A 27,969-nucleotide genomic window follows, 5' to 3' on the forward strand; every position below is an offset into this window, starting at 1 on the left:
TCTGTTTGCCATTGCCTCCAAAGTGCAATGATTAAAGGCATGTGCCACAATATCCAGTAAATTTTTAATATTTTATACAGATCATAATGTATATGTAGATGCCTTAGTATACCAAATAAGAGTTATAATACAAGGGAAGCTGGGTGTGGGTTATAGAAACATCTTTGTCTTGCTCAGAAACAAACAAAAAACACATTTAACCTTTTACCAGTAAGTATATTTGTTAAAACTTTAACAAATAGATTTTAAAAATCAAGTTAAAGATTTCCCTTGAGATGAAGTTTGCAGCCACAGGGAAATGTTAAGAAGGATCCTTGCCGGGTGTTTGGTGGCACACACCTTTAATCCCAGCACTCAGAAAGCAGAGGCAGGCAGATCTCTGTGAGTTCAAGGCCAGCCTAGTCTACATAGTACATTTCAGGATAGCCAGGGCTATAGAGAGAGACCCAGTCTCAAAAAAAAAAAAAGAAAGTTCAATCACATATAATCCAATGCAGTTAGATTTCACTGATCACATCCCAATACAGTGCTATATTCAAAGAAGCTTTGCAATTAACTTTGTAATGAAAAAGAGAGAAGAAAATGAGCATAAACCTAAAAAGTTGGTAGGACAGAAATGTTCAATGTCATCTTCTTATAAAAGAGGTCCATGGAGCTTGTTTGTGCCCTTCCAGCATGTGAGGATTCAAAGAAGTTCTATGTAGAGAGAGATCTTTGCAGACACTAGATATTCCAGCACCCTCACCATGGACTTTCTATCTTCCAAAACTATGGAAAATAAATTTGTCATTTACAAGCTATTTATTTATAGTAAATTGGGTTACAGCATCCTGAATGGATGAAGACAAGTTATAGAGTAGTGATTGTTCATTTTAAATGGGGGAATTTTACAGTATGTAACTATCATCTGTATTTAAACAAATACTTATTTCATAAAACAATGCATTTTTGCCTTAAATTGTATTCCACATCATCAATGTGGTTGAATATCTATTGTGGTTAGAATAAGAATGGTCCCCATAGGCTCATATATTGGTCATCAGGGAATGCCACTACTTGAAAAAAATTAAGAAGTGTGGCCTTGTTAGAGTAGGTGTGGTCTTGTTGGAGGAAGTGTGTCACTGGGGGTGGGCTTTGGGGTTTCCTGCTGCCTGTGGATCCAGATGTAGAACTCTCAGCTACTTCTCCAACACCATATCTGTCTGAGTGTTGCCATACTGCTTACCATGATGAGTGACAATGGACTAAACCTCTGAACTGTTTTTTAAAAGCTTCAATTAAATGCTTTCTTTTACAAGAGTTGATTTGGTCATGGTGTCTCTTCACAGCAGTAGAACAGTGACTAAGGCAGTATCTTTTCAACAAATTGTATGGATTCACATGCTCTCCAGTCGTTAATATTGCTAATATTTTTTAAATTTGATAATGAATGGAGTACAACAATGTATCATTTTAATCTTAATTTGCATTCAATCCATATCTTCTTATGTATATTGGCTGTTGTATTCACTTTTCTTTTGCTGTGAAGAGACACTGTGACCAAGGGAACTCATAAAAGAAAGCATTTAATTGGGGGCTTGCTTATAGTTTCAGAGGATAGTCCATTATCATCATGGCAGGGAGAATGGCAGCATGAAGGCGGGGGTTGGAGCAGTAGCTAAGGGCTATATCCTGATCTGTAGCTAGAACTATGAAGACTGGCACTGGACCTGGCCTTTCAAACCCCAAAGCCCACTATTGGAGGAAGTGACACACTTCCTCCAATAAAACCACAGCTACTCCAGGAAGGCCACACCTCCTAATCCTTCTAATCCTATCAAGAAATTCCACTCCCATATGCCATTCAAATAACATATGGAGGCCACTGGCTGTGTGTATTTCCTCCATTGTGAAATGTTTATTCATGTCTTTTTTCCATTTCTTTACTGTACTGTTTTCTTGTTAATTTGTAGTCCTTTTGTTCCCATTCCTACTAAGGCCCCGGTGACAAACCAAAGTTGTAGTCTGTGGAAGTTCTTCCTGGAAATCCAAAGAGTTTATTGGGCTTACTTACAGAGCATGGGTGAGGGGTCACTGATTAGAGAAAAGTACCCACACTGGAAAGCTTTTATCCCACATGGATGATGGCTTCTACATAGTCACACAGATAGGGCTTCATTCTGTTAACCTACCTCAGTTTATATACACTAGTCCCTCCCCAAGACCCTGAACAATCAGGACAAAATTACATACAACTGGTTGAGAGGATTGGCTGAAAACTCAAGTGAGAGTCCTATGACCTCCTGTGTGTCCTCTTTCTATGAGGAAAGGTTTACAATTAACACACCCAGCTATGACTATCTGTTGCTAGCAGACACAGATGAATTAATGAAGACAGTGGCTGTTTGGCTCAGAGGATAATGCTGCACAACACCTTTATACATTCATAATAAGAATCCTTTGTTGCATTTATTTATCAAAAATATTTTCTGCTAATGTGCATCAAATCCTTTTTGTTATTATATTTATTACTAATTTTTCTTTTGTGTATCTGTATGTATGTGAGAGACATATAGGAAGATATATATATATATATATATATATATATATATATATGCATCCATGTATGTTTAGGTTCATGCAACCCATATGCACAGATAGAAATTGGAGGATGACCTATGTACTCTCTATTACTCTTCACCCTATTTCCTTAAGACAGGGTATCTCACTGAATCTGGAGCTATTCTGACAACCAACAGCCCCTATTATTTCTTCTCATAGCTCTGAAGTTATAAGCATGTGTGGCTATGACTTTTTAAGTGGATGCTGGGAATTCAAATTCAGCTCCTCCACCATCAATAGGACAAAAACAGCAGCCTACAGAATATGAGAAGATTTTCACTAACTCCACATCCATAAGAGGGTTAACATCCAAAATATATAAAGAACTCAAGAAACTAGACATCAACAAACCAATCCAATTAAAGATGGGGTACAGATCTAAACAGAATTCTCAACTGAGGAATCTCAAATGGCTGAGAAACACTTAATGTTCAACATCCTTAACCATCAGGGACATTCAAATCAAAACTACTTTGAGATTCCATCTTAACATCTGTCAGAATGGCTAAGATAAAAAACACAAGTGACAGTTCATGTTGGAAAGATGTGGAGCAAGAGTAACACTCCTCCATTGCTAGTGAGAGTGCAAACTTGTACAGCCACTATGGAAATCAATATGATGGTTTATCAGAAAATTGGAAATTGATCTACCTCAAGACCCAGCTGTACCACTCTTGGACATATAACCAAAGGATGCTCAGTCATACCACAAGGGGACTTGCTCAACTATGTTCATAGCAGCTTTAAACTGGGAACAACTTAGATGCCCCTCAACCAAAGAATGGATAATGAAAATGTTGGACATTTACACAATGGAATATTACTCATCTGTTAAAAAAGAAATGACATTATGAAATTTGCAGGCAAATGGATGGAACTAGAAAAAAATCATCCCTTCCCTCCCCTCTTCCCTTCCCCCCTCCCCTCTTCTCCTCCCTCCCTCTCACTCCCCTCCCCTCTTCCCTCCCCTCCCCTCCCCTCCCCTTTCCTTCCCTTCCCTTCTCGCTCCACCTAAAGGTAGTTCCTTTAGGGATAGGGGTAGGGTATAAGTTATCAATAATGTGAACTTGGGGTTTTAGGCCTGGGTTTCCAAGGAGCCTTTAGTCCCAATAAACATTCATTTTGCTCAGAATGCCTTTCATTTGTCTCCAGGACATTTCAATATTTAGGGATATTACTCTGATGCTTAAAGATTATTTGTTCCATTTCCTTTCACTGATTCCTAGAAATCGTGTGGCATCAACAGCGGGAGAGCTGGCCTAAAGTAACTAAAACCAGTTTGCTCTTGAGGGCAATCCCGTCTTTCATCACTCAACAGCATACACCAGTGTAAATGATGGTACCAGCAGCACGGGAGCCTCAAGGTATTTTCACAAGCCTAAACCTGTATTGGCCTTGTGACCACGCTGATTTTAAGAACCTTGAATCTCCCGTCAACCCCCCTACATTCTTCTTGCTCCATTGGGAAGCTGGCTGATTCCTGATGGTCTGAGCTAGCTGGCTGTAAAATCCACTCCTGGGTTGCCACAGCTAGGAACCAGGTCTGCTGATTGCAAGTCGTAGGTAGTAAAGGGGCAACAGATGGAGTTGCTGAAGGTTTCGGGATCCTCTCTGGTAGTTCACAAGCTGAGCGAGTAAAAGCGAGAAGGAAATTCCGGACTCAGAATTCCATCTTTCAGAGATGCAGGCCGCACACCTCGTCAGGGCCCGCAGAGGCGTGGCAAAAGCAGAGCTTCCAAGCAGCCCTAAGCTACGCCTTCTCCAATCGCTAAGCATGAGAAAGGAGAAGGCGTGGGTGGGTTTAGAGGCGGACCAGGGCGGGGAAGTAGGCGGAGCCTGGGTACGACTCCACCAGGCCCTCCTGGCTCTGAGCCTGCAGGGTTGTGACTAGCGCAGCTCTAGGTCCCTTCCTCCTCTGCCCTCCTTCGCCTCCTCCGCCGCCTTGTCTCTCACGCCTCCGAGCAGGCCGCGGTTACCGGGTTTGCGGTTACCGGGCTCAAAGCACTGCCGCTCCAGCGTCTCGGTGTTCCTGCTCCTGTGAGATGACGCTCAAGTCCAGCGAAGGCGAGGGTGGGAACAGCATGCGCACCGCGCTCTCGGACCTCTACCTGGAGCACTTGCTACAAAAGCGCAACCGACCTGAGGTTAGCAGGACCCCTGGGGTCCTCGGGGTTTGGGTTGGGTCTCTGCTCCAGGCCTTTCCATCTACTCCTGGATTTGTCCAATCTGTGGCCTTGTTCCCAGGCGGTCTGACCCCGGACGGCCTGATCTTGAGTGTCCTATCCCCAGGGTGGAGGCCTTAGTTTTGGGCCAGGTTCATGCAGAGATCTGGGTGTGGTGGATAGTTGCCTGGGGCAGCCCTACTAGGTGAAAATCCCCAAAGGCTGGCCAGGACCAAATGCTTACTGAGGTCAAAGAAAACTTGCTCATGGGTGGAAGTCGAGTCACAGAAAGGTTTTAAGAAGAAAAATAAAGACTTTAAGAAACACATCCAAGAGAAGATCTGCCTGGTTGTTGAGCATTTGTGTTCAGTTTCACAGACATTGTGAAAGCCAACTTTGTGCTCTTAAAAAGCTCATTCAGTGTCCTTCTGTATATCATTTCAGCAGGTCCTCTTGTGCTACGTTGTAAATTAGGGTAGCCTTCATATTCCAGTGCTAAACAGTAGATAGCTATTAATCTCCGGTGTCAGAGAGGCCCCCAGAGAGGTTATTATTATATTCCATGTAGCATGTCTCCACCAAATTCAGTAGGTTATAATGCTGAACCACCTACTTATCATAATTCCTCTACTCTTTAGTCCCTTCTGGGAGATTGTGGAGCTGCTTGTGATACAGCAAAGATGACTTTGTAACAAACAGGTACAGCTATTAAACAACATACATTACTTAACCAAAATGTTCAAAGATGATACTAGGTGAAACTGAGAAAAATAAGTCCGAAAAGCCTTGCAGGAATGGTACCTTGAGCAAAAACCTGTTATGTGTTTTGATCACTTTTTTGTTAGAAAAAAATAAAGTGAAGAATTGGTAAGAAAAAAATTCCATGCTATGACCATTGTATTCTCATTACCCAATTCTGGAGCTTTGTTTCCTTTTCCTCACTTCTGGTGTCATTTCCCCTCTCCGAGATAGTTTGGAAGTATGGTTATTTAATCTTGCCTTTATATGCTCCAGACCACAGTCCTCTTTTAGTAACCCTGACAGTTCATTGCCTAGGTGAAGAACCTGTGCACCAATTAAATGTTAGCAAATGTTATCTCTCTTGCTGGCAAGTAGGAAGACATTTTGCTTTTTGTTTGTTGTTTTGAGACAAGGTCTCACACTGTAGTTTAGGCTAGCTTGTAACTCACTATATTTATTGGCTTGACTGGCCTTCAACTCCTGGCAATTCTCCTGCCTCAGTCTCCAGAGTGGTGGGCCAACAAGCCAGACTTCAGTACATTTTTATTGTCACAACTAGATGGATTTAGTATTTTACAGCAAGGAATTATCAGGCCCCCAAATATCATGACTGCTGAAAGAAACATCTGTCCCTTATGTTCTAGTTCACTGTCTTCTTTAAGGTGAGCAAATAAAGAGCAAAGAGCAGAACTTATGTGGTAAAACTCTAATCTACTTAGGCCTCTGTGGCCACAATAAAACCAGATTGCTATCTGTAAGGTATCTAAGTCTTCCCAGTTTTGAAAAATAAAGTCATAAATATCCTGGAAGTGAAGGATAGGGAAGGAAGAAAACTAACAGACCATATTAGGTATTGAGAAAGCTGGGGCAAAGACTAAATACTTTGAAAATGACATTTTATTTTCTATTGTACATTTTAAAACACAGACCTTGAATGGAAATATCCCCTTCTAAAATGAGACAACCAGACCAAAAAAGGAGCTCTTTCTTTGGTAGAATGGTAATCAGAAGCAGACTCACTGACTATGCTTCCTACTGACTGACTTGCTTTCTGCTATTGTACATGGAATGTATGGCATGGAACTTTGGTGTCTTCTTCATAGGCTGTTCTATTTTGCCTGAAGTCCTGTTTGTCCCTTATATCCTGGATTCTACAAAATGCAGGTTTCAGCAACTCTGGACACTCTGCAGTGCTTCACAGCCCCCTCCCTTTACCTCCTTCAGAGGAAACATCTGCAGCACAGTTCAAAGGGCAGAGACAGTTTCTCAAAGGAAGTTGAAATTTAAAAAAAAAAGATAAAAATAACTTGGCAGGGGTGGAGGCAGGGGTAGTGTGGGTGCGTAGAGCAGGGTCAACTATAGTTGACTTTCTCATTTAAACTAATTGGCTTCAGAACAAATGACTGAACTAGTGAGCATAGGAATGAACAAACATTTGTTCAGCCTACTGTTAGGCTCTCTGCCAACTGCTTCTGCATGGAGAACTTAAAATGCCCAGTCCAAGGAGATGAGTGAACCTAAATACAGAAGAGCCTGGGAGCTCCTTAACACTACCTGCCAGCCTTGTGTAGCCCCCTGGCTGGACCTGTCATATGTCCACAAAGTACCCACCCTTCACATGAACATACCTGTTTCACTTTGTGAGGGGGAATAAAACAACAACAAAAAACTAGAAAAGCCATGAAACCAACAATTCCCCAGTGAAGTACAGAGATTAGAACTATTTAACTATAAATGATAAGAACTGGGGACACAGGAAGGCCCAAGAATGAGATTTTCTGGCAGGTATTGTCTTAAAATCATACATTAACTAGAGCTTTGTTTCTCAGGCACTAAATACATATATAAATCCAAAGGCCACATGTTTCAAGGTCCTTTGCTGATTTGCTTTATCTGCCCAGTGCACTCTGGACACATTCACAGGCCTCTTCCACTGAAATAAAACAGGAAACACAAGCAGCATTCCATCTAGATCACCAGACTGTATTTCCAAATACGTGGCTCTTAGTTCCTGGATAGCCATTAGACCAGTGTTGAGATTGTGTGTGAAACATCATTCATTAAATTAAACTATTTCTCCTTGTTGGATTTTTTAAAGATATGCTCTTACTATGTAGCCTTTGCTGGCCTGGAACTCACTTTGTAGACAGGATAGCCTCAAACTCAAAAGAAATCTGCCTGACTCTGCCTCCAGGTGCTGGCATTAAAAGCCTACTTTTAATCCTACCGTGCCTGGCAGTTTTTGTCCTTTGTTCTGTTTTATTTTTTTAAATATAGTCTCACTGTATAGTCTAGGCAGACTTCAAACTCTTGGCAGCCCTCCTTATCTCAGCCTCCTGAGAATTGAGATTACAAACGTGTACCACCAGGCCTAGCTGATTAAAATTAAATTCTTGTCTTTACTTCTTGATCAATATTTGAAGGCAAAAATGTTTAGAAACCATTTGCAGTAAAACAATTTATAAGTCTTACACTCGAGGAGTTAGTTAAAATAGTAACACAGAATTCGGAGTTCAAGAAGACAACACAACAGGGATTGTCGAAAGCTCACTTTGTATTCCAGGCTGCCCTCAGGCTTATCTTCCTATTCCAGCCTCCCATGTGCTAGGATTACAGGTATGTGCTTTTATACCTAGTTTATAAATAAGACTTTATTGAAACTATATAATAAACTTTAAAAATGGTTAGACTGATATTTCTTATTTTCTTCTCTTTCAAAATTAGTTTTGCTGTTCATAGATAGGTCTATGCCCTTCCATCATGCTTACAATTTTTAAAAGGCCAAATTGCCTAGAGGTGCTTTGACTGTAACTTCAAAAGACCAGGCAAGTGAAACCACTTACGAATAAGAAAAATAATACCCCCAGGTTCAGGGTTATTGACCCTTGATACCAGCCTCTGGTTCTCGGCTGAAGTGGAGAACAAGATAGCTGGGTCACCTGGACTGAATTTTCTGGTTTTTTAAATTAAATAAATCAAAGATATGTAGTTACAATAAAGAAAATTATAAGCCAGGTGTTGGTGGCGAATGTCTTTAATCCCAGCACTCGGGAGGCAGGAGCAGGTGAATCTCTGTGAGTCCGAGGCCATCCTGGTCTACAGAGCAAGTGCCAGGACAACCTCCAAAGAGATACAGAGAAACTCTGTCTCGAAAAACAAAAAAAAAAAAAGAAAAGAAAATTATAGCTGGAAGATGGTGGTGCACACTTTTAATCCTAGCACTTGGGAGGCAAAGGCAGGCAGATCCCTGTGAGTTCAAGACCAACCTGGTCTACAGAGCAAGTTCCAGGACAGCCAGGGCTACATGAAGAAACCCTGTCTCAAAAACAAACAAAAAAGAAAATTATACATTTTTGGTTGGCTGTTCAAGCAGTACAGATATTACCTTTGATGCTCCCCTTTCTAAGGGGACAAGATTAGGTTCTCTTCTCCATTTCTTTAAACTTCTCAGTTTCTATTACATATATATCCTAATTTGGCACATTGCTTGCATTTACAATATGTTCTTTTATAACTGTCTCAAGCTTTGTCTGTGGGTGGATTCTAAAATGTGAAAGCCCATAAGTGGTTATTATCTTTTTGTAGTTGGTTGCTGAACTAATTTTCCACTTTTTCCAAATCCCAGGTACTATTTAGAATGGCAAGATGTCCAACCAAATTCTAATTTTTCCAGCATTTTTTTTGCAGCTTGAAATGGTTTTATGGTTGTGTTCTGCAGCTCTGGCCAATGAGACAAGAAAAGCTGTCCTCTGGGGAAGTTCTGGTCTGGGTCCAACTGACCTGGCCCCTCTGCATTCTTGCCCTCAGAATGGTGCTGATCCACAGAGTTGCAGCTTTTGAATATGTGTTTCCAATCCATGACTCCATTCTTGAATTTCTCCCCTCAGGCTGATGGTCTGTGGAGCATTATGGCTCTCCTTCTCAGCTAAAGACTTGGGTTATCAGTAACTATTCCTTTGCCTGCTTTCTGTCTTCTAAAGAGTTATTGGACGAAATCTCTTATCCCTGGTGAGGTTTTAATGTTTTCTCTGTGGGTGACATGGAAAGTGTGTGTTCTCTTTCTATCCCCACTTTTCTCTGAAGACCTGGTTGTGGTGGTGTGTGCCTATATAATCTTGGTGTTTGAAAGTCTGAGTCAGGAGGATTGTGATTCCTCTCCCCCCCTTTGGGATACATAATGAGACCCTGTCTCAGAAGGAGTGAGGGAGGAGAACCACACAAATACTCAAGTTACCAACTTGACTGGCAATTCTACTCATGCCAGAAAATTCCATCTTGCCAGTTGTAGAAAGGGATGTGTTTTTGAGAGATTGGTGGGAACAGTATAGACTTCCATTTTTCTGGATAGAAATTAATCATTGTAACATGAAAATGGAGGGATATATGAGGCTTTGAATGCTGAGTATTTTCTTCATTGGCATCTTTCAGTATTGTTAGTATGTCAGAACTCCCAACAGAGAGCTATACAACAGCATAGTAACCATATACCACATTTACCAAGTGCTTCTAAGTATTATATTAATCTTACAATGCAGTTGAATCATTCTGTTACTATCCTCATTTTACAGTTGAAGAAACAGAAGTGCAAGAAGGGCAAGAATCCAAAGTTACCCAGCTGTTAGTAAAAGAGCCAGGAATCTAACCCAGACAGTGTGTTTTTCTGTTTAGTGGTGTGTTCTAGGTTTTATGTTCTACTTAACATATTATTTTGCTAAATTATTTTCTTAAATTTATTTATTCATGTATTTATTCTATTTTTCGAGACAGGGTTGCTTTCTGTAGCCTTGGCTGTCATGGAACTAGCTCTGTAGACCAGGCTGGTCTTGAACTCATAGAGATCTGACTCTGCCTCCAAAGTGCTAGGGTTACAAGGCATGCATCACCACTACCCAGCCTCTAAATTATTTTCTTATAGTAATTCAAACACATAGTCCATAATTTGGAAGATATGGTGAGTAAAGTTAGCCCTTGAAGGCAATTTCCTTCTCCTCTATCTTGTAGCCAACCAATTTCCCCCTTCCTAGAAACAATTACTGTTCCTTCCAGAGATTATTGTATGTTTCTAAGTAATTGTGAATACATTAATTTTCCACTGTTTGTGGTGAAGGTAGCATAATTGTCTTCAAATTGTTTTATTTTCCACATAAACACATAATTTCAAAATTATCTGAGCCTTCTTGTCATGGCTATATCGTTTCTTCCCACATAGTGACTATAGTGTCACTGAATTGTTTGTTGTAGAGTATCTGGGATTTGTGTGAAGTTTTGTGTTGCATGTAGTTTTCAAATTATAACCTTTTCAACAGTGTTGCAACATAAATGCCACATGACAGTGTCATGTGAATTTTGGACATTTTAGCTGCAAAACAACAGTTTCTCTTTCTCAACACTTCCTTCATCTGAGGTTACCCAGTAAAAAATGACACTACTTCAGTCCTCATTGTCCTTTCAGTTAGACAGGAAGCAGTAAGTTAGGAAGACTTAGTTTTTGAAGAGCACACCTATGTTATAAGACATAACTTGTCTCTCATCTTTCCACCCTTTTCCTTTTGTGCCCATGGGCAGACCACTGAACTCATCCCAGCAGTATATACATTCCCACCCAAGACTTGTTCTTTCTCCAGAAAAAAAATGAATGGCAAGATACACTTTTCACAGCTCTGCTTATGGAGAAGACCTTCCACATCTCTCCAGTGTCCTTGAGGGCTACCACTGAGTGTGGCTCTCCATTTCCAGGTTGTACCACCAAGCTCACACTGGTTCTTCATCCTCTGACTTGCTGTGTTGGTTTTTATTTGATATTTATGCACAAACATTTGTAGGATAAGAAAGGCAAGATGTCTTCAGATTTCTCTTAAATAATTGAAACTTTAAATTTTATGACATTAAAAAACAATGCTACAGCCAGGTGGTGGTGATGCACGCCTTTAATCCCAGAACTCAGGAGGAAGAGGCAGGAAGATTCCTGTGAGTTTGAGACCAGCCTGGTCTACAAGAGCTAGTTCCAGGACAGCCTCCAAAGCCATAGAGAAACCCTGTCTCAAAACCCCCACCCAAAAAAACAATGCTACCAGACCTATACAAGTTTGAGCCCATCAACATTTCTTTATGGATATATTAACCCCTCCCTGTGGGTCTATTGGCAGTTAATGATTGCTGAATGGGTGGTGTAGTCATTCATAAGTTGTCCTTGCTCCAATAAATGACCTCTCATCTGTGCTTGTGCAAGTAACTGTAAAGAAACTCAGTGGAGAGATACCCCAATATGATTTTCCCAGTTTATGTGTCTACCTGCAGGTACAAGAGTTCCAGTTCCAGACCTAATGGCTTGCCCTTTTACTTTCTTAAGCTTAGTCTCTCTGTGTGTGTTGTATATTTACATGCATACAATTGTGTGCAATCATGCATTAACACAGAGGCCAAGTGTCCTACCATATCACTTTTTAATCTTACTTTCTTGAGACAGGGTCTCTCACTGAACCTAGAGCTATCCTGGTGGCAAGTAAGCCTACTGGTCCTCTTGCCTTTACCCCAGACAGTGCTAGGATCATAGATGGCCATGTTGGGCTTTTTATGTGGGTGTTGAGAATTTAAACTCAGGTATTCATGCTTGGACAGTAAACACTTAACCTACTGAGCCATCTCCCCAGCTCTTTTTTCATTCTCACACTCTTTTAAAGTAATTATTTATAGTTTATGGTGTTTTCTCTGTGTATAAGTATGTGCACCACCCTTTATGCCTGATGCCCATAGTGGCCTTAAGAGGGCATCAGATGCCCTAGAACTGGAGTTACAGGTGGTTGTGAGCCACTATGTGAGTGCTGGGAACCAAAACCATGTCCTCTGCAAGACCAACAAGTTCTTTTAACTACTGAGCAATCTCTCCAGTCTCCCCTTTTCTCTCTTAATGCTATTCTTCACCAATATTATTTGGAAAATTCAAACTTACTGAAGAGATGAAAAAATTTGCTTTGCTTGCCTTAACACATATATCTACCTGAAACCATTCATCTCTCCACTTTTTTGCATATGAAAGCAAGGTGCAGATGTCAGAATACTTCACCCCAAAGAGCTTCAATGTGTATATCACTGCATAGAGTTCAGTATTTGTTTATGGTTACTCATTTTGGTTTTTCAAGAAAGGGTTTCTCTGTATAACAGCCCTGGCTGTCCTAGAACTCTCTTTGTAGACGAGGCTGGGCTTGAACTCAAAGAGATCCACCTGACTCTGCTTCCCAAGTGCTGGGATTAAAGGTGTACATCACCACTGCCCAGCTTGCTTATGGTTACCTTTTTAATTTTTTTGTTTTTATAATTGTAATTAGACCAATTTTAAATTAGAAACAAGCTCCTTTTACATGTCAATCCCAGTTCCCTCTCCCTCCCCTCCTTCCCTGCCCCCCCCCAGCGCTTTTAAGGTAAATTTTAAATACAGTAAAATAAAAATCTTGAATATGCTATTTTATACTGTATCATTGGATAGCATATTACTAACATTACAATTTCTCTCATGCCAGTCCTTTCCCCTCAGGACAACTACTGTTTTAATTATTTACAACAGTATTGTTTGTTCTAAAATCTCACATAAATTTTATCATATAGTACATATTTGAATAGGACTTCCTTTATTCAACAGGTTTATGAGTCCATCCCTTTCACTTTATAGTTTGAGCTCTTGTATACATGGACAACTGGCTTGTGTATGTCCCTGTGTGTCAACATTGGTGTTATTTCCTTTTTGGTGGACTATTGGGAAAACAAACATGCTATGTACATCTGCATACAAGTTCCTATGTGGACAGATGGTTTTTATTTTGTTTTGTTTTTTATCTTGGATGAACCCCCTAAGAGTAGGATTGCTGGACCATAGAGTAACTGGGTGTTTGTTTGCCTTTTGCAGTCTCTGTACTATTTTGTATCTTTTAAAATTATTTTTAATTACTCATATTTACATATCCATCCCCCCATTCCCTCACCCTCCCATTCTCTCATATTTCCCACCCAACCACCCCAACCCACCCCCCACTCCTCCCCAGGGATAGTGAGGCCCTCCACCAAGGACCTTCACATCTGTAATATTGTTTGGAGGAGGGCCTAGGCCCTCCTTGGTGTATCTGGGCTGCAATAGTATCCCTCCATAGGTAATGGGCTCCCAAAGTCCATTTGTGCTCTAGGGATAAAGACTGGCTCCTCTGTTAGAGAGCCTGTAGACTGTCTTGGCCTCCTAGCTGGCACCCACATTCAGAGGGTTTAGTTTGATCCAATGCTGTTTCCCCAGCTTTATGACTAGGGTCTCCATTCTATCAGTAGGTCAGGTCCACTGTTTCTGCAGGTCTCTCCAGCCCTGTCTTGGCTCCTTTGCTCAACCCTCCTCCCTCTCCACAACTGAATTCCAGTAGTGTGGTTCAGTGCTTAGCTGTGGGTGTCTGTTTCTGCTTCAAACAGCAACTGGATGAAGACTCTCCTTCCTCTGCCTACCCCCGGGCTCCAATTTGGTCAGGGGTTCTTGTCCCCATCCCCTTCTTCGAGGGACTATGCAATCTTCTCTTGGGGTCCTCCTTGTTTCCTAGCTCCTCTGGGAGTGTGGATTGTAGGCTAGTGATCCTTTTCTCTGTGTCTAAAAATCAAAAATGAGTGAGTACATACCGTGTTTATCTTTTTGTGATTGTGTTACCTCACTGAGGATGGTTTCTTCTAGTTCCATCCATTTGTCTGCGAATTTCAAGATTCCATTGTTTTTTTTTTCTGCTGAGTAGTACTCCATTGTATAAACATATTACATTTTCTCTATCCATTCTTCAGTTGAGGGGCATCTAGGTTGTTTCCAGGTTCTGGCTATTACAAATAATGCTGTTATGAACATAGTTGAACATATGTCCTTCTTGTATTCTTTGGGTATATGCCCAAGAGAGGAATTGCTGGCTGGAGAGATGGCTCAGTGGCTAAGAGCACTGACTATTTTGTATATTAACAGATAGTTGTAAGCTGCCATGAGGGTGTTGAGAATTGAGCCCAAGTTCTCACAAAGAGCAGCTGGTACTCATAACCACTGAGCTTTCTAGTCCCTCAGAATATTTTTTAATAAAAATCATTCCTTTTTCTGCAATCACCTGGTGAAATGTGTGTTACAAATAGTTTCACGTGGATTCAAATGAGAGTAGATGTCAACTTTATGAAAGAATTGGTTTTTTCAAAGCCTTTTAGATTCTAACTACAGAAATTGACTGACCATGGGCCTTTGCTGTTTATTTTATACACTAATCTGTTTTCATTTGACAGACTGCATTGAACCAGTTGAATGTTGCCACTGAGGACATGTATACCAATGGGTCTACTGCTCCAGGTAGCCCTGCCCATGCTAAAGGGCAAGAGGCAAGGAAAGTGCGTCTCATACAGTTTGAGAAGATCACGGAGGAGCCCATGGTAATCTCTTGTCCTATTGTCATGCATCGTTTACCTTCTACTAGTAAAGTCTTTGGGCCACAAAACTGCCAAAGGCTACTTATGGAATTGTACAGTCTACCAGCTTCTCTGTTGGGTTTCTTTGTCCCATCTCAAGCTTTTCAAAGCAAACTTCCTGCATTTTCTACTTGAGAACTGCCCCTGATATAAATTGAAATGGTTTTCCTTGCAATTCTTCCTTAAGATGCTTTAAAGATGGGCTGGACAGATGGCTCAGCGGTTAAGAGCACTGACTGTTCTTCCAGAGGTCCTGAGTTCAATTCCCAGCAACCACATGGTGACTAACAACCACCTTGAGTGAGATCTGGTGCCTCCTGCTGGCATGCAGACAGAAGACTGCATAATAAATAAATAAAATAATAATAAATAAATAAAATCTTTTTTAAAAGATGCTTTAAAGATACCTCAGAGAGGGCTTAAAACAAAGCTTACTGTTCCATTGCCTTTATTCCAGGGAATTACTTTGAAGCTGAATGAAAAACAGTCATGTACTGTGGCCAGAATTCTCCATGGTGGCATGATTCATAGACAAGGTACTCTGGCAGGGAGGAGGGTCCTAAGTCTACTTTATTCTGGGATTAATTATTTACTCTCTGTTCATTGGTGTGGGGCATTAAGTTTATAGTCCTCAAAACTGATAGCATTTTCATGAGAGTACCAAGAGATTCTTTGACTTAATAACTGACTCTTTTTTTGTTGAATTATAATTTTATTTTTTTCATTCATTCATTCATTTAGCTCATAAATAAAGTCATGTACAATTATGATTCACAATACAGTATGTCCACAATGGCATGGCTAAATTAAACCCATTAACATTTTATATCACACATATTCATCATTTTTGTTTTGAGAACACTTAAAGTATACTATCTCACAACTTTTAAAATATAGCATATTGTTATCAACCATATTTATCATGCTCTCAGTAGACCTCAAGACTTCACAGAGTCCATGCCTCTTGTCCAACTGCAGTTTTATATCCTTAAACCAATCGTTTCCCCATTGTTAAAAGACCCACATTGAAGCCTAATAGCCACAATTCTGCTCTCTGTTCCCATAAGTTCATCATTTCTAGGTTACACATAAAATTGAAATTGTGTGACGGTTGTCTTCCAGTGTGTCACTTATTTTTTTTTGGCAAGCATATAACTTTACTACTTACTAAAGATGAAATCAAATTTGCATGCACAGATGAGCACTCTCTGAAACACCTATCAATAATGGCAATATGTTATGCATCAATAGCAGGTTCTGCAGTCATTTGAACAAAATTGTAGAGATATCCAGCACACTCCATTTAAAAAACAAAGAACAAAAAACAAAAACAAAAAAATCAAAAACAAAAAAAACAAACAACAACAACATAAAAGTAAAAAACAAAATCCCAGAAAACAGCGCAGTTCTGTTAATAACTGACTCTTTAAGGTGGCCGTGGTGGCTCATACCTTTAATCCAAGACCAGCTTGGTCTACAAAGTACTACACAGAGAAAAAAATGACTGTTTAGAAACCTGTATAGTGAGATCTTAGTATGAGCTACTCAGTACCACCATCTCTCCCCCTGCACCTTTTTTTTCTTTTGGTTTTTCAAGACAGGATCTTACTATGTAGCCCTGGCTGTCCTGGAATTTACTCTGTAGACCAGGCTGACCTTGAACTCAGAAATCCACCTGCCTCTGCCTCCCAAATGCTGGGATTAAAGGTGTGTGCCACCACCGCCCATCCCTCTGCACCTTCTTTTTTTTGTTTTTATTTTTTTGTTTTTGTTTGTTTGTTTTTTGAGACAAGGTTTCTCCGTGTAACAGCCCTCGATGTCCTGGAACTAGCTCTGTAGACCAGGCTGGCCTTGAACTCACAGAGATCCGCCTGCCTCTGCCTCCTGAGTGCTGGGATTAAAGGCATGCCCACCACCACCCTGCCTTTTTTGGCACACTTTCTTATATATTGTTTTATAATGATATTTTTCCTCATTAGTAAGTGAATCATTATTAGATGCACCCATTACATATGACTGATACAGTAAACAGAGCTGTATCTTTACCCTCCTGGAGCTAACAGCTTAAATGAGAAAACCAAATTTAAATAATTGTAATTAACTATTGTATTTCCTTAATGTTAGAGTGGCAGCAAATTTTCAGATGCATCTTTTTTTTTTTTTTTTTGGTTTTTCGAGACAGGGTTTCTCTATGTAGCTTTGGAGCCTATCCTGGCACTCGCTCTGGAGGCTGGCCTCGAATTCACAGAGATCCGCCTGCCTCTGCCTCCTGAATGCTGGGATTAAAGGCGTGTGCCACCAACACCCAGCTTTCAGATGCATCACTTACTAAAATATTTTAAGGGATTAATAAGAGAACAGAATAATATAAAATATAGCATGTTTTCAGTATGGTACTAGAAACTATTCTTAATATTGGGGTATGGCTACTCCAATGAATCACCTACCTCATTAATTCCTACCCTTTTATGTTTTACTATGTTTTTTAATCCAAGGTAACATGACATGAATTTGGTAACCAGCCTTCACATAGAATTTTAATGTTGACTAACTATTTAAGAACTCATTGGAGGTTTACTTTAACAATAACAAAGAAACATTGAATTCACTGGATAATTGTCTCCTGACTTGGCAGCTATTCTAATTCCAGAAATTCAAGAATGAGATGATTTTATGAAGCTCTTGGATGACTGATATCAAGAAGAATGTGGCAGTATTGAGCTGTCCTAGATAGATCCAGAACCATATTTTTAAATCTCTCTTAGTTAAATATTTCTAATAACTGAGTTTATTTTGTAAAATGCCCTAGATTGTGGTTTCTTTTGCGTGGTATTCTTGAGCTACACTGGCAGCTATTGCTTGAATTTTTATTCTTTTGTGCACTGAGTTTTTGTTTGTTTGTTTAATGGCAGGCTCCCTTCACGTGGGGGATGAGATCATAGAAATCAATGGCACAAATGTGACCAATCACTCAGTAGACCAGCTTCAGAAGGCAATGGTGGGTATTTTCTGTACTAGATAGATTGTCTTCTATGTTCATGAAGGGTTAATGGGCACTGGTGTCACTATATCTCATTTCTCTGCAAAAGCATGGTTACCTTATTGAGAGAGGACTGTTATCACTTCTGATTTTTCAATATTCTGTTCAAGAAATGATATTTCTCTGCTTTAATTTAGTAAAACTGCAAAACAAGGCCAATAAATGAGAGCATCAATCTCAAAAAATGACAAGAATATTGTGCTGGGCATCTGGAGATGTTTGTGTATATTGGTATTTCTGGATCCCTACTTTATTCTTACTCTATCACTTTGAGCAAGTGGATTAGCTTCATTCAGTCTGTTTTTTCAGAATCTGTTACGAGCAGCATTGTGCTTGGTGTTTGTGCTGCCTCACCTGTTTGCTCTTCCTGACTCTTTGCCATCTTTCTTGACTCTGTCTTGTGCCTCGATGGGCTGTTTTAATATCTTTATCAATTGGGCTTCAGTGGATTCAGCAAGCAGTTAGAAAAGGTATTATGTCTCTATTCTTACTTGCCAAACCTGCTTCTGTAGGTACCACTTTCACACAGTTGTGGGCATCCTCAAAAGATCCAGCAAGGGAAAGAGTTCTTCCTAAGTATATACACACCTGTGTGAATACATTCTTCATGAAATTCTTCAAACTTCCTTTTTGAATGTGCTACCTAATTATTACTGGATTCTCCAGTAATATCATAGTTAGTACCAAGAATGATGTCAGAAAATTGGCCCTTTAAGTGGACCTCTGATATTGGGCTGCTTGTAAATGAACATATGCTTAGAAGACAGTACACTACAAAAGAGATAATCATTCTAGAGAAATCTAATTTTTTATTTTTAAAAAACATAAGCAAATAGGAAGTCAGGCAAAAGAAATAAAAAGCTGCCGACCAACAACTTTTTGAAAATATGCTTAATTACTAATGCACAATTCATCCTAGCCAGGCTATGGAGTCAGTGGTCCAATGCATTAAAAATATATGTTATATACATGCTGTGGAATACTGTCCTATCTTATACAAGAAGGAAATTCCACTATTTGTTACAACATGGGTATACCAAGAGGACATTATATAAATAAGTCAGATACAGAAAGAGACATCACATAAACTAATATATATGTGGAATCCAGAAAGGCAGCCTGAGCATGGGCTGAGGATGGGTAGGGATAGAGAGATGTTGGTCAAAGACTATAAAATTCCATATAAATAAGAAGAATGTATTTAAAAACTCTGTGGTACAGCATGGTTACTGTAGTATATTCTTAAAAATGCTGAGAGTAGATATAAAGTATTCTTGCAACAAAAATAAGTAGTGCGGTAATACATGTTAACTGTTTAGCCATTATGCAATATATACATAGTTTGAAAATATTTGTGATAATTATGTGTATTTTTATTATTCATATTGTAAGAAAAAAGAGAGGATAATCACCTGTAGTTATAGTGACAAAATTTCAAAATAAATCACTGAGCTGGGTGCAATAGCTTATACCTGCAATAACAGCTCTTAAGAGGCCAAGGCAGTCCAGGCAGTGGTGGTGTACCCCTTTAATCCCAGCACTTAGGAGGCAGAGGCAGGTGGATTTCTGTGAGTTTGAGGCCAGCCTGGTCTACAGAGGATCAGGACAGACCCCAAAGCTACAGAGAAATAAAAAAAATAACAAGAGGCAGACTATCACTTAAGTTCCAGGATAGCCTGGGCCGTATAGTGAGTTCCAGGATGTATTCTAGAATGGTACCTGACACAAAACAAGCAAACAAAACCATATGAATATTTTTTTTAAAAAAATAACAAGTTAAACTTATATCTACCAGTTGTGGTAGCACTTGGAAGCTTGAGGCAGAAGTGTTGTGGGATATTTGTACACTGTACAAAAATATATTGCTGTGGTTGGTGTAATAAAAAGATGAATGGCCAATAGCTAGGCAGATGGTATAGGCAGGACTTCCAGGCCTGTTCGTTATTTGTGAGCTGGCAGCTCAAAGAAAAATCCACCTACACAAAAGGATCATTGTTGTGAAACATTCACACTGTGTCAAGATGTGTCACTGTAGTTGGTTAGTAAGAGCTAAATGGCCAATAGCTAGGCAGGAGAGAAGAGGTGGGACTTCTAGGAAGAGAGGAACTCAGGATGAATCTAGACATTTGAGAGACATCATCGAGTCATTGGAGAGGTAGGACATAGTGCACAAAGGAGAAGTAACCAAGCCATGTGGCAGAACAGATTAATTAAAGCAGGTTAACTAAGTTATAAGAGCTAGTTGGGAAAAAGCCTAAGCTAAGGCCAAGCTTTTTGGGGCAGGGGCGGGGGGAGTTTCGAGACAGGGTTTCTCTGTGTAGCTTTGGAGGCTGTCCTGGAACTAGCTCTTGTAGACCAGGCTGGTCTGGAACTCACAGAGATCTGCTTTCCTCTACCTTCTGCCTTCTAAGTGCTGGGATTAAAGGCGTGCACCACCATCACCTGGCAGTCCAAGCTTTTATAATTAATAATAAGTCTCTGTGTCATTATTTGAGGGCTGGTAGTCCTGATGAGAAAGCACTACTACAGATCATAGTTTAAGGTAAGCCTCAGCTTTACAGAAAAACCAAAACCAAAAGAAACACAAAAATACATATGTGTGCATCATATTTGTATGTGACTATAATATTTGCATTGTTCTCATTGGGGTGGAAAAAAGTATGGGTATATTTTTGCTCATTTTAGGAACTTCTGGATATCTTTTGGGGACCAGGAGCAGAAGAAGAGAAAGTCATGAGCTTTCGCTTTATTAGTTTTGTGTCTTCACTTATGCTGGTATAGGGAGCATAGACACTATCATGGTTCAGGAGGTAGTATCTGACCAAATCTCAAAGTATTAGAGATAATTCTACAGTGAAAACCCTAGCCGGACAGTGATGGCATAAACCTTTAATCCCAGCGGAAGGCAGAGGCAGGTGGATTTCTGTGAGTTCAAGGCCAGTCTGGTCTACAAAGTGAATTCCAAGCTACACAGAGAAACCCTATCTCAAAGAAAAAGAAAAAGAAAACCCTGATTTTATAAAATAAAGTTAGTTTTCTTTATAGTCTCATTTTTTCTTTATTTTTTAATAGAAGGAAACCAAAGGAATGATCTCATTAAAAGTAATTCCTAATCAGCAGAGTCGTCTTCCTGCACTACAGGTATGTAATGCCATTTTCTCTGTTGTTATTTTATATTCTTTGAGATTTTATTAAAAATGACACAATTCTATAACTAAGTTCTGAGTTTCTCACAGGTGTTTACCTGCTTGGCATAAGATCCTATTATCTACTCTCTCAACTAAAATAAAAGAGCCCATCTCCTTTTCTCTCTTGTTTGTGTGCTTGTTCGTGTGTGTTCAGTGCAAATGTGTAGAGAGCACACATGTGGTTGTTAATCCTCAGGTGTCATTCATCTTTGTGTGTGTAGGAGGTGTTCTTATAAGTGTGTGAGACTGTGGAGGCCAGAGGTTGATATTAAATGTCCTTTCTTTTTCTCACTTCATTTTTATTTTTTTGAGACAGTGTCTCTCAGGGAACCTGAAATCACTGATTTGGCTAGAATGGTTGGCAATGATCTTCAGGGATTCACTTGTATCTTCTCCCCAGCCTTCTTCTCCTAGTACTGGAATTACAGGGAATACATCATTGTGCCTAGCTTTTTTAGTGGATTCTGGGGGTCTGAACTCAGGTTCTCATGGTTGTCTGGTAGGTACTTTATCAACAGAAATATCGCGCCAGTCTCCATTTTTTTTAGACATAGTTCCACCCCACCCTACCCTAGTCTTAATCTCATAAATTACGTTAGGTTAGTTGGCTAGTGAGCCTCAGGGACCCTTCTGTCTCTGCCTTCCCAGCTCTGGGTTTATAAGTTTATGGCACATGCCACTAGGCTCAACATTTTAATGTGAGCTCTGAAAATTAAAATTCCTAAATTCTTGGAAGGCAAGCATTTTACCAACTTAACTGATCAGTCTCCTCAGTACTTCATTCCTTTTTTTTTCTTTTTTTTTTTTTTGAGGAAGCACACAGTGATGGAGGTGATAGGAACAGGTTATTAGTAGCTGAAGAATAGATGGGGCACAACCATGGAAAATGAATGTGTAAAGATTTTTAAATACCAAACTTCAGGCTGGAGAGATGGCAAAGCACCTGAGTTTGGTTCACAGTACCCACATCAGCTACCTCACAGTGGTCTATAACTCTAGCTCTAGGGAATCTGATCTTCTGGCCTCCACAGGCAACTGCACATACATACACATTAGTAAAAACAGAAATAAAAATAAATATCAAACCTGAAATTTCATATAGATTACTTATATTATGATAGTATAGTCTTAAACTTTTAAATTGAAGTTTTGTGCTGTTTGTGTACATACATGTAACAAAGTGAATAGATCACAAGTATAAAACTGGTTGTATATTCATAAACTGAGCATATTCTTGTAAATAGTACCCAAATCAAAAGACAGAATATGTCCAGCATCTATGACTGCTCATCACATTTCTTCCAGGCTCACCACAACCCTAACTTGTGAAACATAAGAAAAAAGTTTTGCCTCATTTTGCAATTTATATAAATTGAGCTTTATAATAGGAATTCTTTTGAATGTCATTGAATTTATTCAGTATTATATTTAAATGAGTCATCTGAAGGCATTGGTGTAATGATTTCACTAGACCCAAGATAAATGATAAATGGTTTTTTATTGGGGGACACATAAAGAACCACAGGAGTGCTTCTCTGCCCTTCCTACTGGATCAGCTGACCCAAGCGAAAGGACAGTGCAAACAGAAGCCATGCCTCAAGCTTCCCTCTTTCTGCTTCTTGCCACCTGAAGCCACGCCCAAAGGGGTGTGGCCACTGTTACAGGCAAGATGCCACTTCAATATCCCTTTTAGTCTAAAGAAGAATGTTTTAAGCCTGATGCAAAAACTATATAAAATGATGATGATTGTCAAGAATATTCCAGGAAAAGGAAAGGTAACAGCATACACAAATTAAAACCTACTACCAGCAAGAGCAACATTAAGCAATAGTTATATACTACATGTCTAGTATCAGGGTAAAGGCATGACAGATTATTGCTATAGCAGTTCTAATCTGGAAAGTCTAAATCTTGTCTATCTGAGATAAGAGAGGATATAGCTATGACTGTCTAGTTTTCAACCTCATCAAAGTCCTGAGAAGGAAAATAACAATATTAGGATAGGCAGGAAGTGCAAGTGTGTGATTTCCTAAAGGTGCAAGTGAAGACAGAAACAGCAGGCTACCTGGACAGTCACCCAAGGTCTCACAGAAACATCGGGGCGACCAACTTTGGCTAAGGCCTAATGTATCAGAAGCAAGGAAATTGAAAAACTGTCTTACCCTGACTTGGCAAAGTTCAGCCAAGTTAGGACAGTCTTCTTTAAGTTTATCTCCTGCAAGCCCAGTTAGGACAGCATGTCCAAGGTCAGTGGTCAAGGTGGGGGCAGTTCTTTGCCCCAGAGTCCAGTAGCTGAGGAGAGAATGAACTCCAGATTGAGTGTCATCGGTGCCCAATATACTTTCAGGAATAGCTTGGTGCTTTCAGGAGCAATTGTGTCTCATGTCAGTGGAGTACTAATATTAAAACATTTAAATACCACATTCTGTAGGTCTTTGAAGTGTTTGATGATCAAATATCTATGTCTGACTAACCTCATAGGTATAAGAAGCATGGGTAACTGTAATCTGTAATTTTCAGAAACATAATTGCTCAATGGCTGAAGCTCCCAAAATAATTTAGCAAGGACAATGACTTCAAAAAATGTAACTATATACATGCATATATATATATATGTACATATATACATATATATATATCAACAGAGATAGAACTAAAATATCCTAAATTGTATCAATATACAAAATATATGCATAAAGATATTTTTATATTTGTGTGCAAAACATCATAAGTAGAAAGATCCTACACAGTCAACATACAAGAATCTAACAATATAAGTTATCTATAGCTAATAGTTGCTAAAATTAGTTCACAAGAATATGTTAATCTACCTATATCCCATCCTAACCATACCCTTCCCATCCATACCCTTAAACTTTTCTAAAAGAGATACCCAAGTCTGGCCATCACCTTCCATACCCAACCCTACACAACTTAAACCAACCCTAAGCAGGTGATAATTACCCCTTTTTAACGACGAGAGGAAAAAAAAAAAACAAAATACCCTTAATGCCAACAGTAGGGAAAGGGGGCGTTGTTTTTCTTATGATTACTTCCTGCTATAATGGGGCAACAGTAACTCTATGGGATCCTGTAAGAAAAAAATAGAGCAACAGAAAGTCTGGAGAGGACTAGCTGTAACATTTGTAGCTAGTCTCTGAGTGGCAGGAGATGCTTGACTGAAGTTCTTATCTGAAGCTCTGCCCAGAGTGTTATAAGAAGGTGCACCATCTCAGCTAGCTAGTCTGGAATTTGTCTAGAGCATTATAGTCCTAAACCGGTCTGAGTGGTGTTTACTAGTTCAAAGACATCAAGTTGAATCAATGAAGTGAGGCCCCATCTTCTTTCTGGAGATTTCAATGATTGCTGTTAGGAAATTTTATTGTTCATTATGGAAGACTTAAACATTAATATCAACACAGAAAGTTTAACTTTTATAGGTATGCATACTGAAAAAGGTAACAATAAGGATGAAGATAAGTATGAGGGAAATTGGGATTTTAGATAACGGAATTTTGATAAATAATAGTCCCTAGATTTTGTTTTCTTCTGTCTTGCCCCAATTGGCTTTTTTTAATATGAGACAGAAACTCTGAATTTTATTTTAACAACATGCTTGAATTTAGAGAAGGAAAGCCAAATCCAACTCCAAAGCCAGCATTGGTTTTATATGAATTGGGACTACCAGAGTACTAGGAAATAAGGAGATAAAGACTTTTTATGTATAAAGATTTTACTAAGAATAGATATTGGTACCATAAGTCAAATTCTGCTTTGTTTGATGGTTCTGTCTGGATAGCTATCCTTTCTTCTTTAGGCATCTACACGTCCGATGTCTTTTGAATTCTTGAAGATGAGTGTTTTCTGTTTTCCTGTAAAGACAAGAACAGAACACTCCCCCTACCTTTGTGAGGTCCCATACAACTTGTGGGATATACCTTAGTGGGTAACTTAATATTTCTCCTCATCAAGAGGTTTCTCCTGTTCAAATCAGATCTTGATCAACTTTGATTGTATCCAAAGCTTTTCTTCTCCTGTAGAAACTAAGGTGAATCCTCTACCCCAACGTAATACATATCCTGGTTTCCATACTGAGGTCAATACATCCTTGAAACTGATTTAGCTCAGAAATTATCCAATGTCTTTCTGCAGCTATTTTTCCTTTCTCATTAGCATTAAGTAAGTTTAAGTTTATGCAATCTGTTTTGGGGGGTCTTGGTTCCCCCTGCCTGTTTATAGAGCATTTCCTTTAAAGTGTGATAAGATCTCTCAATGACTACTTGTCCTGTAGGATTGTGTGGTATACCAGTAATATGCTTTATGTTATAGTATTTAAAAAACTGTTTCAATTTACTGGAGACACACAGAGTATTATATTAATTGCAATGATGCTGGCCAATGCCTAGGATTTCTTATTTGCTATCTCTGTCTTAAATATCAACCATAATTATTAATCTATATATTTTATAAAGACTTACCTGATCGAGGACGCTGGTGGCATGTGTCCTCTCTTGTTGGTCTCACATGGCAGCTCCAGAGAAGAGAGTAGGAGGAAGAGAGTGATTTCCTGCTTGTTCTTGCTAATATTCTGAGTCTGCCTGCTATGTCACTTCTTTCCTGGATCATAAGACTTCTCTTAACTACATTTCCCAGAATCCCCAACTCCTAGTCCCACCTAACTTGCTACCCTATTGGCCAAAAGTACTTTATTTATCAAACAATAAGACAAACATATACATAGAAGGACTTGCCCCATCCAAATATTTTTTCTAACATCTATGCCTTAGAATCAGCCAACAATATATCATCTATATAATGGTAAATTATAGATTCTCTTTCTTGTAAAGATATAGTGAAGAAGCAATGTTTTAAATCAATAACTGCAATAGGCCATTCTTTAGGTATCAGAGAAGGCAAGGGCATGCCAGGCTGTAGAGAGCCCATTGGCTGAATTACTTTATTGATGGCTCTCAGGTCTGTAAGCATTCTCCATTTTCCAGATTTCCTTTTAGTAATAAATATAGGAGAATTCCAAGGGCTAGTAGATTCTTCAATATGTCCAGCATTTAGTTGTTCCTGAACCAGATTTTCTAGAGCCTCTAGCTTCTCAGAAGTCATAGGCCATTGCCCCACCCAGACAGGTTGGTTCCTCTGTTAGTTTGGCACTTGTATTCTGTTTTTGTACAGCCTGGATAGTTGGTATCTGTTTTATATAACGCATTACAATATTTTTTCCACAAACATGAGTTTGTTTATGGTTCATATCTGATTCTGGAGGAATGTTAATCTGGGTATTCCATTGCTGCAATAGGTCACAACCCCAGAAATTTTTTGCTATATCAGCCACATATGGCCTCAGCCTTCCTTTTTGTCCTTCTGGCCCTATACATTCAACCCATCTCGTGCTTTGTTTTACTTGAGATAGGGTTCCACATTTACCTCCTGAAAAGGCCAACTTGAGTAATGTCCACACCCATGTCAAGGAGCCCCACAAATATAATGTTATTTATCTGTACTCTTTTTTTTTGTTTGTTTGTTTTTCGAGACAGGGTTTCTCTGTGGCTTTGGAGGCTGTCCTGGAACTAGCTCTTGTAGACCAGGCTGGTCTCGAACTCACAGCGATCCACCTGCCTCTACCTCCTGAGTGCTGGGATTAAAGGCATGAACCACCAATGCCCGGCTTTTTGTACTCTTAATTTTGGTCTTTGGTCATTTATAGAAGTCTGCCAAAATATACAATTTTTGTTTCCTCTGTGAATATTTAATTCACCCTCCAAAGCTAATCTACCATCCAGAGCAGTATGATTTTTTACAATAGGCACTGGATTTCTCATTATTCTGGGGAGGATTGTCCTCCACAGTGATGGAATGACTGGGCCACATTCAACATGGGGGCCTTTAAGAGCCCCCCTCAAGGAGTTTCCCAATGGTAAAGGGTTTCCTTGCTTGTCTCTGGTTACTCTACATTCATTGGTTCAGTGTTGGCCTTTGCCACATCTTCTACATAATCCAGAAGGTTGGGGCCTTCTGTTTGAGTTATACCTAGAGTCATCCAAGTTACTTGTAGCAATAGATGGTTCAGTTTCTCTGATTTAATATATATAATTGTGCTGCAGTTAGTCATCCATTCTGATGTTGATGAACTTTTGTGTTTCCAGCTTTATTTGCTATGAACTTTGTTGGGTGTGTGTTTTATACCTTTACTTTGCGGGGTAGAATTGATAGGTTTTAAGGCACAGGTGTGTTTTCATTTTAGGAGCTATTGCCCAGTGGTCTTTGAAAGTAGTTGTTTCATTTTATATTCTCAAATGTGCTTATATGACACTTCTACCTATTCCGTATTTTCACCAAAACTTAGAATTGTCTGGTTTTGTTTATTTGGCTATTATCTGGGTGGTATTACATAATGGTTCTCATTTGTATTTCTCTGATAATTGGGAAATGATCAATTTACTTTTATATGTTTTTCCCACTTGAATATACTTTTTTTGGTAAAGCTTGAATTCTTTTCTTACCAAATTGTAGGAGTCCCTCAGATTTTCTAAAGAGTTCTTTGTTATATGTATCTCAAATATTCTCCTTTTTTATTTTCTTCATGGTACTATTAATGACTAAAGATTTTTTTTTTGGTTTTTTGAGACAGGGTTTCTCTGTGTAGCTTTGGAGCCTATCCTGGCACTCGCTCTGGAGACCAGGCTGGCCTCGAACTCACAGAGATCTGCCTGCCTCTGCCTCCCGAGTGCTGGGATTAAAGGTGTGCGCCACCAATGCCCAGTTG

At 39.4% G+C, this 27,969-nt stretch overlaps 1 protein-coding gene across 2 annotated transcripts in view; it reads left to right on the plus strand.

The window, feature by feature from the left end:
* Positions 1–4,450: 4,450 nt before the first annotated feature.
* The window catches only part of Mpp1 (membrane palmitoylated protein 1), a 37,072-nt gene continuing 13,553 nt past the window's right edge, over positions 4,451–27,969 (plus strand). The window contains exons 1-5 of one of the 2 annotated variants that reach the window (XM_027432490.2): positions 4,451–4,745; positions 14,784–14,927; positions 15,421–15,499; positions 17,876–17,961; positions 21,079–21,144. In XM_027432490.2, coding sequence (XP_027288291.1) covers positions 4,644–4,745; positions 14,784–14,927; positions 15,421–15,499; positions 17,876–17,961; positions 21,079–21,144 — 477 coding nt within the window. In that variant the 5' untranslated portion in view covers positions 4,451–4,643. Of the gene's footprint in view, positions 4,746–14,783; positions 14,928–15,420; positions 15,500–17,875; positions 17,962–21,075; positions 21,145–27,969 lie in introns of both variants that reach the window. The other variant, XM_027432489.2, reaches the window with a different exon arrangement.

The sequence above is a fragment of the Cricetulus griseus genome, chromosome X, assembly GCF_003668045.3.
Source record: "Cricetulus griseus strain 17A/GY chromosome X, alternate assembly CriGri-PICRH-1.0, whole genome shotgun sequence".
In the NCBI taxonomy this organism is placed as follows: Eukaryota; Metazoa; Chordata; class Mammalia; order Rodentia; family Cricetidae; genus Cricetulus; species Cricetulus griseus.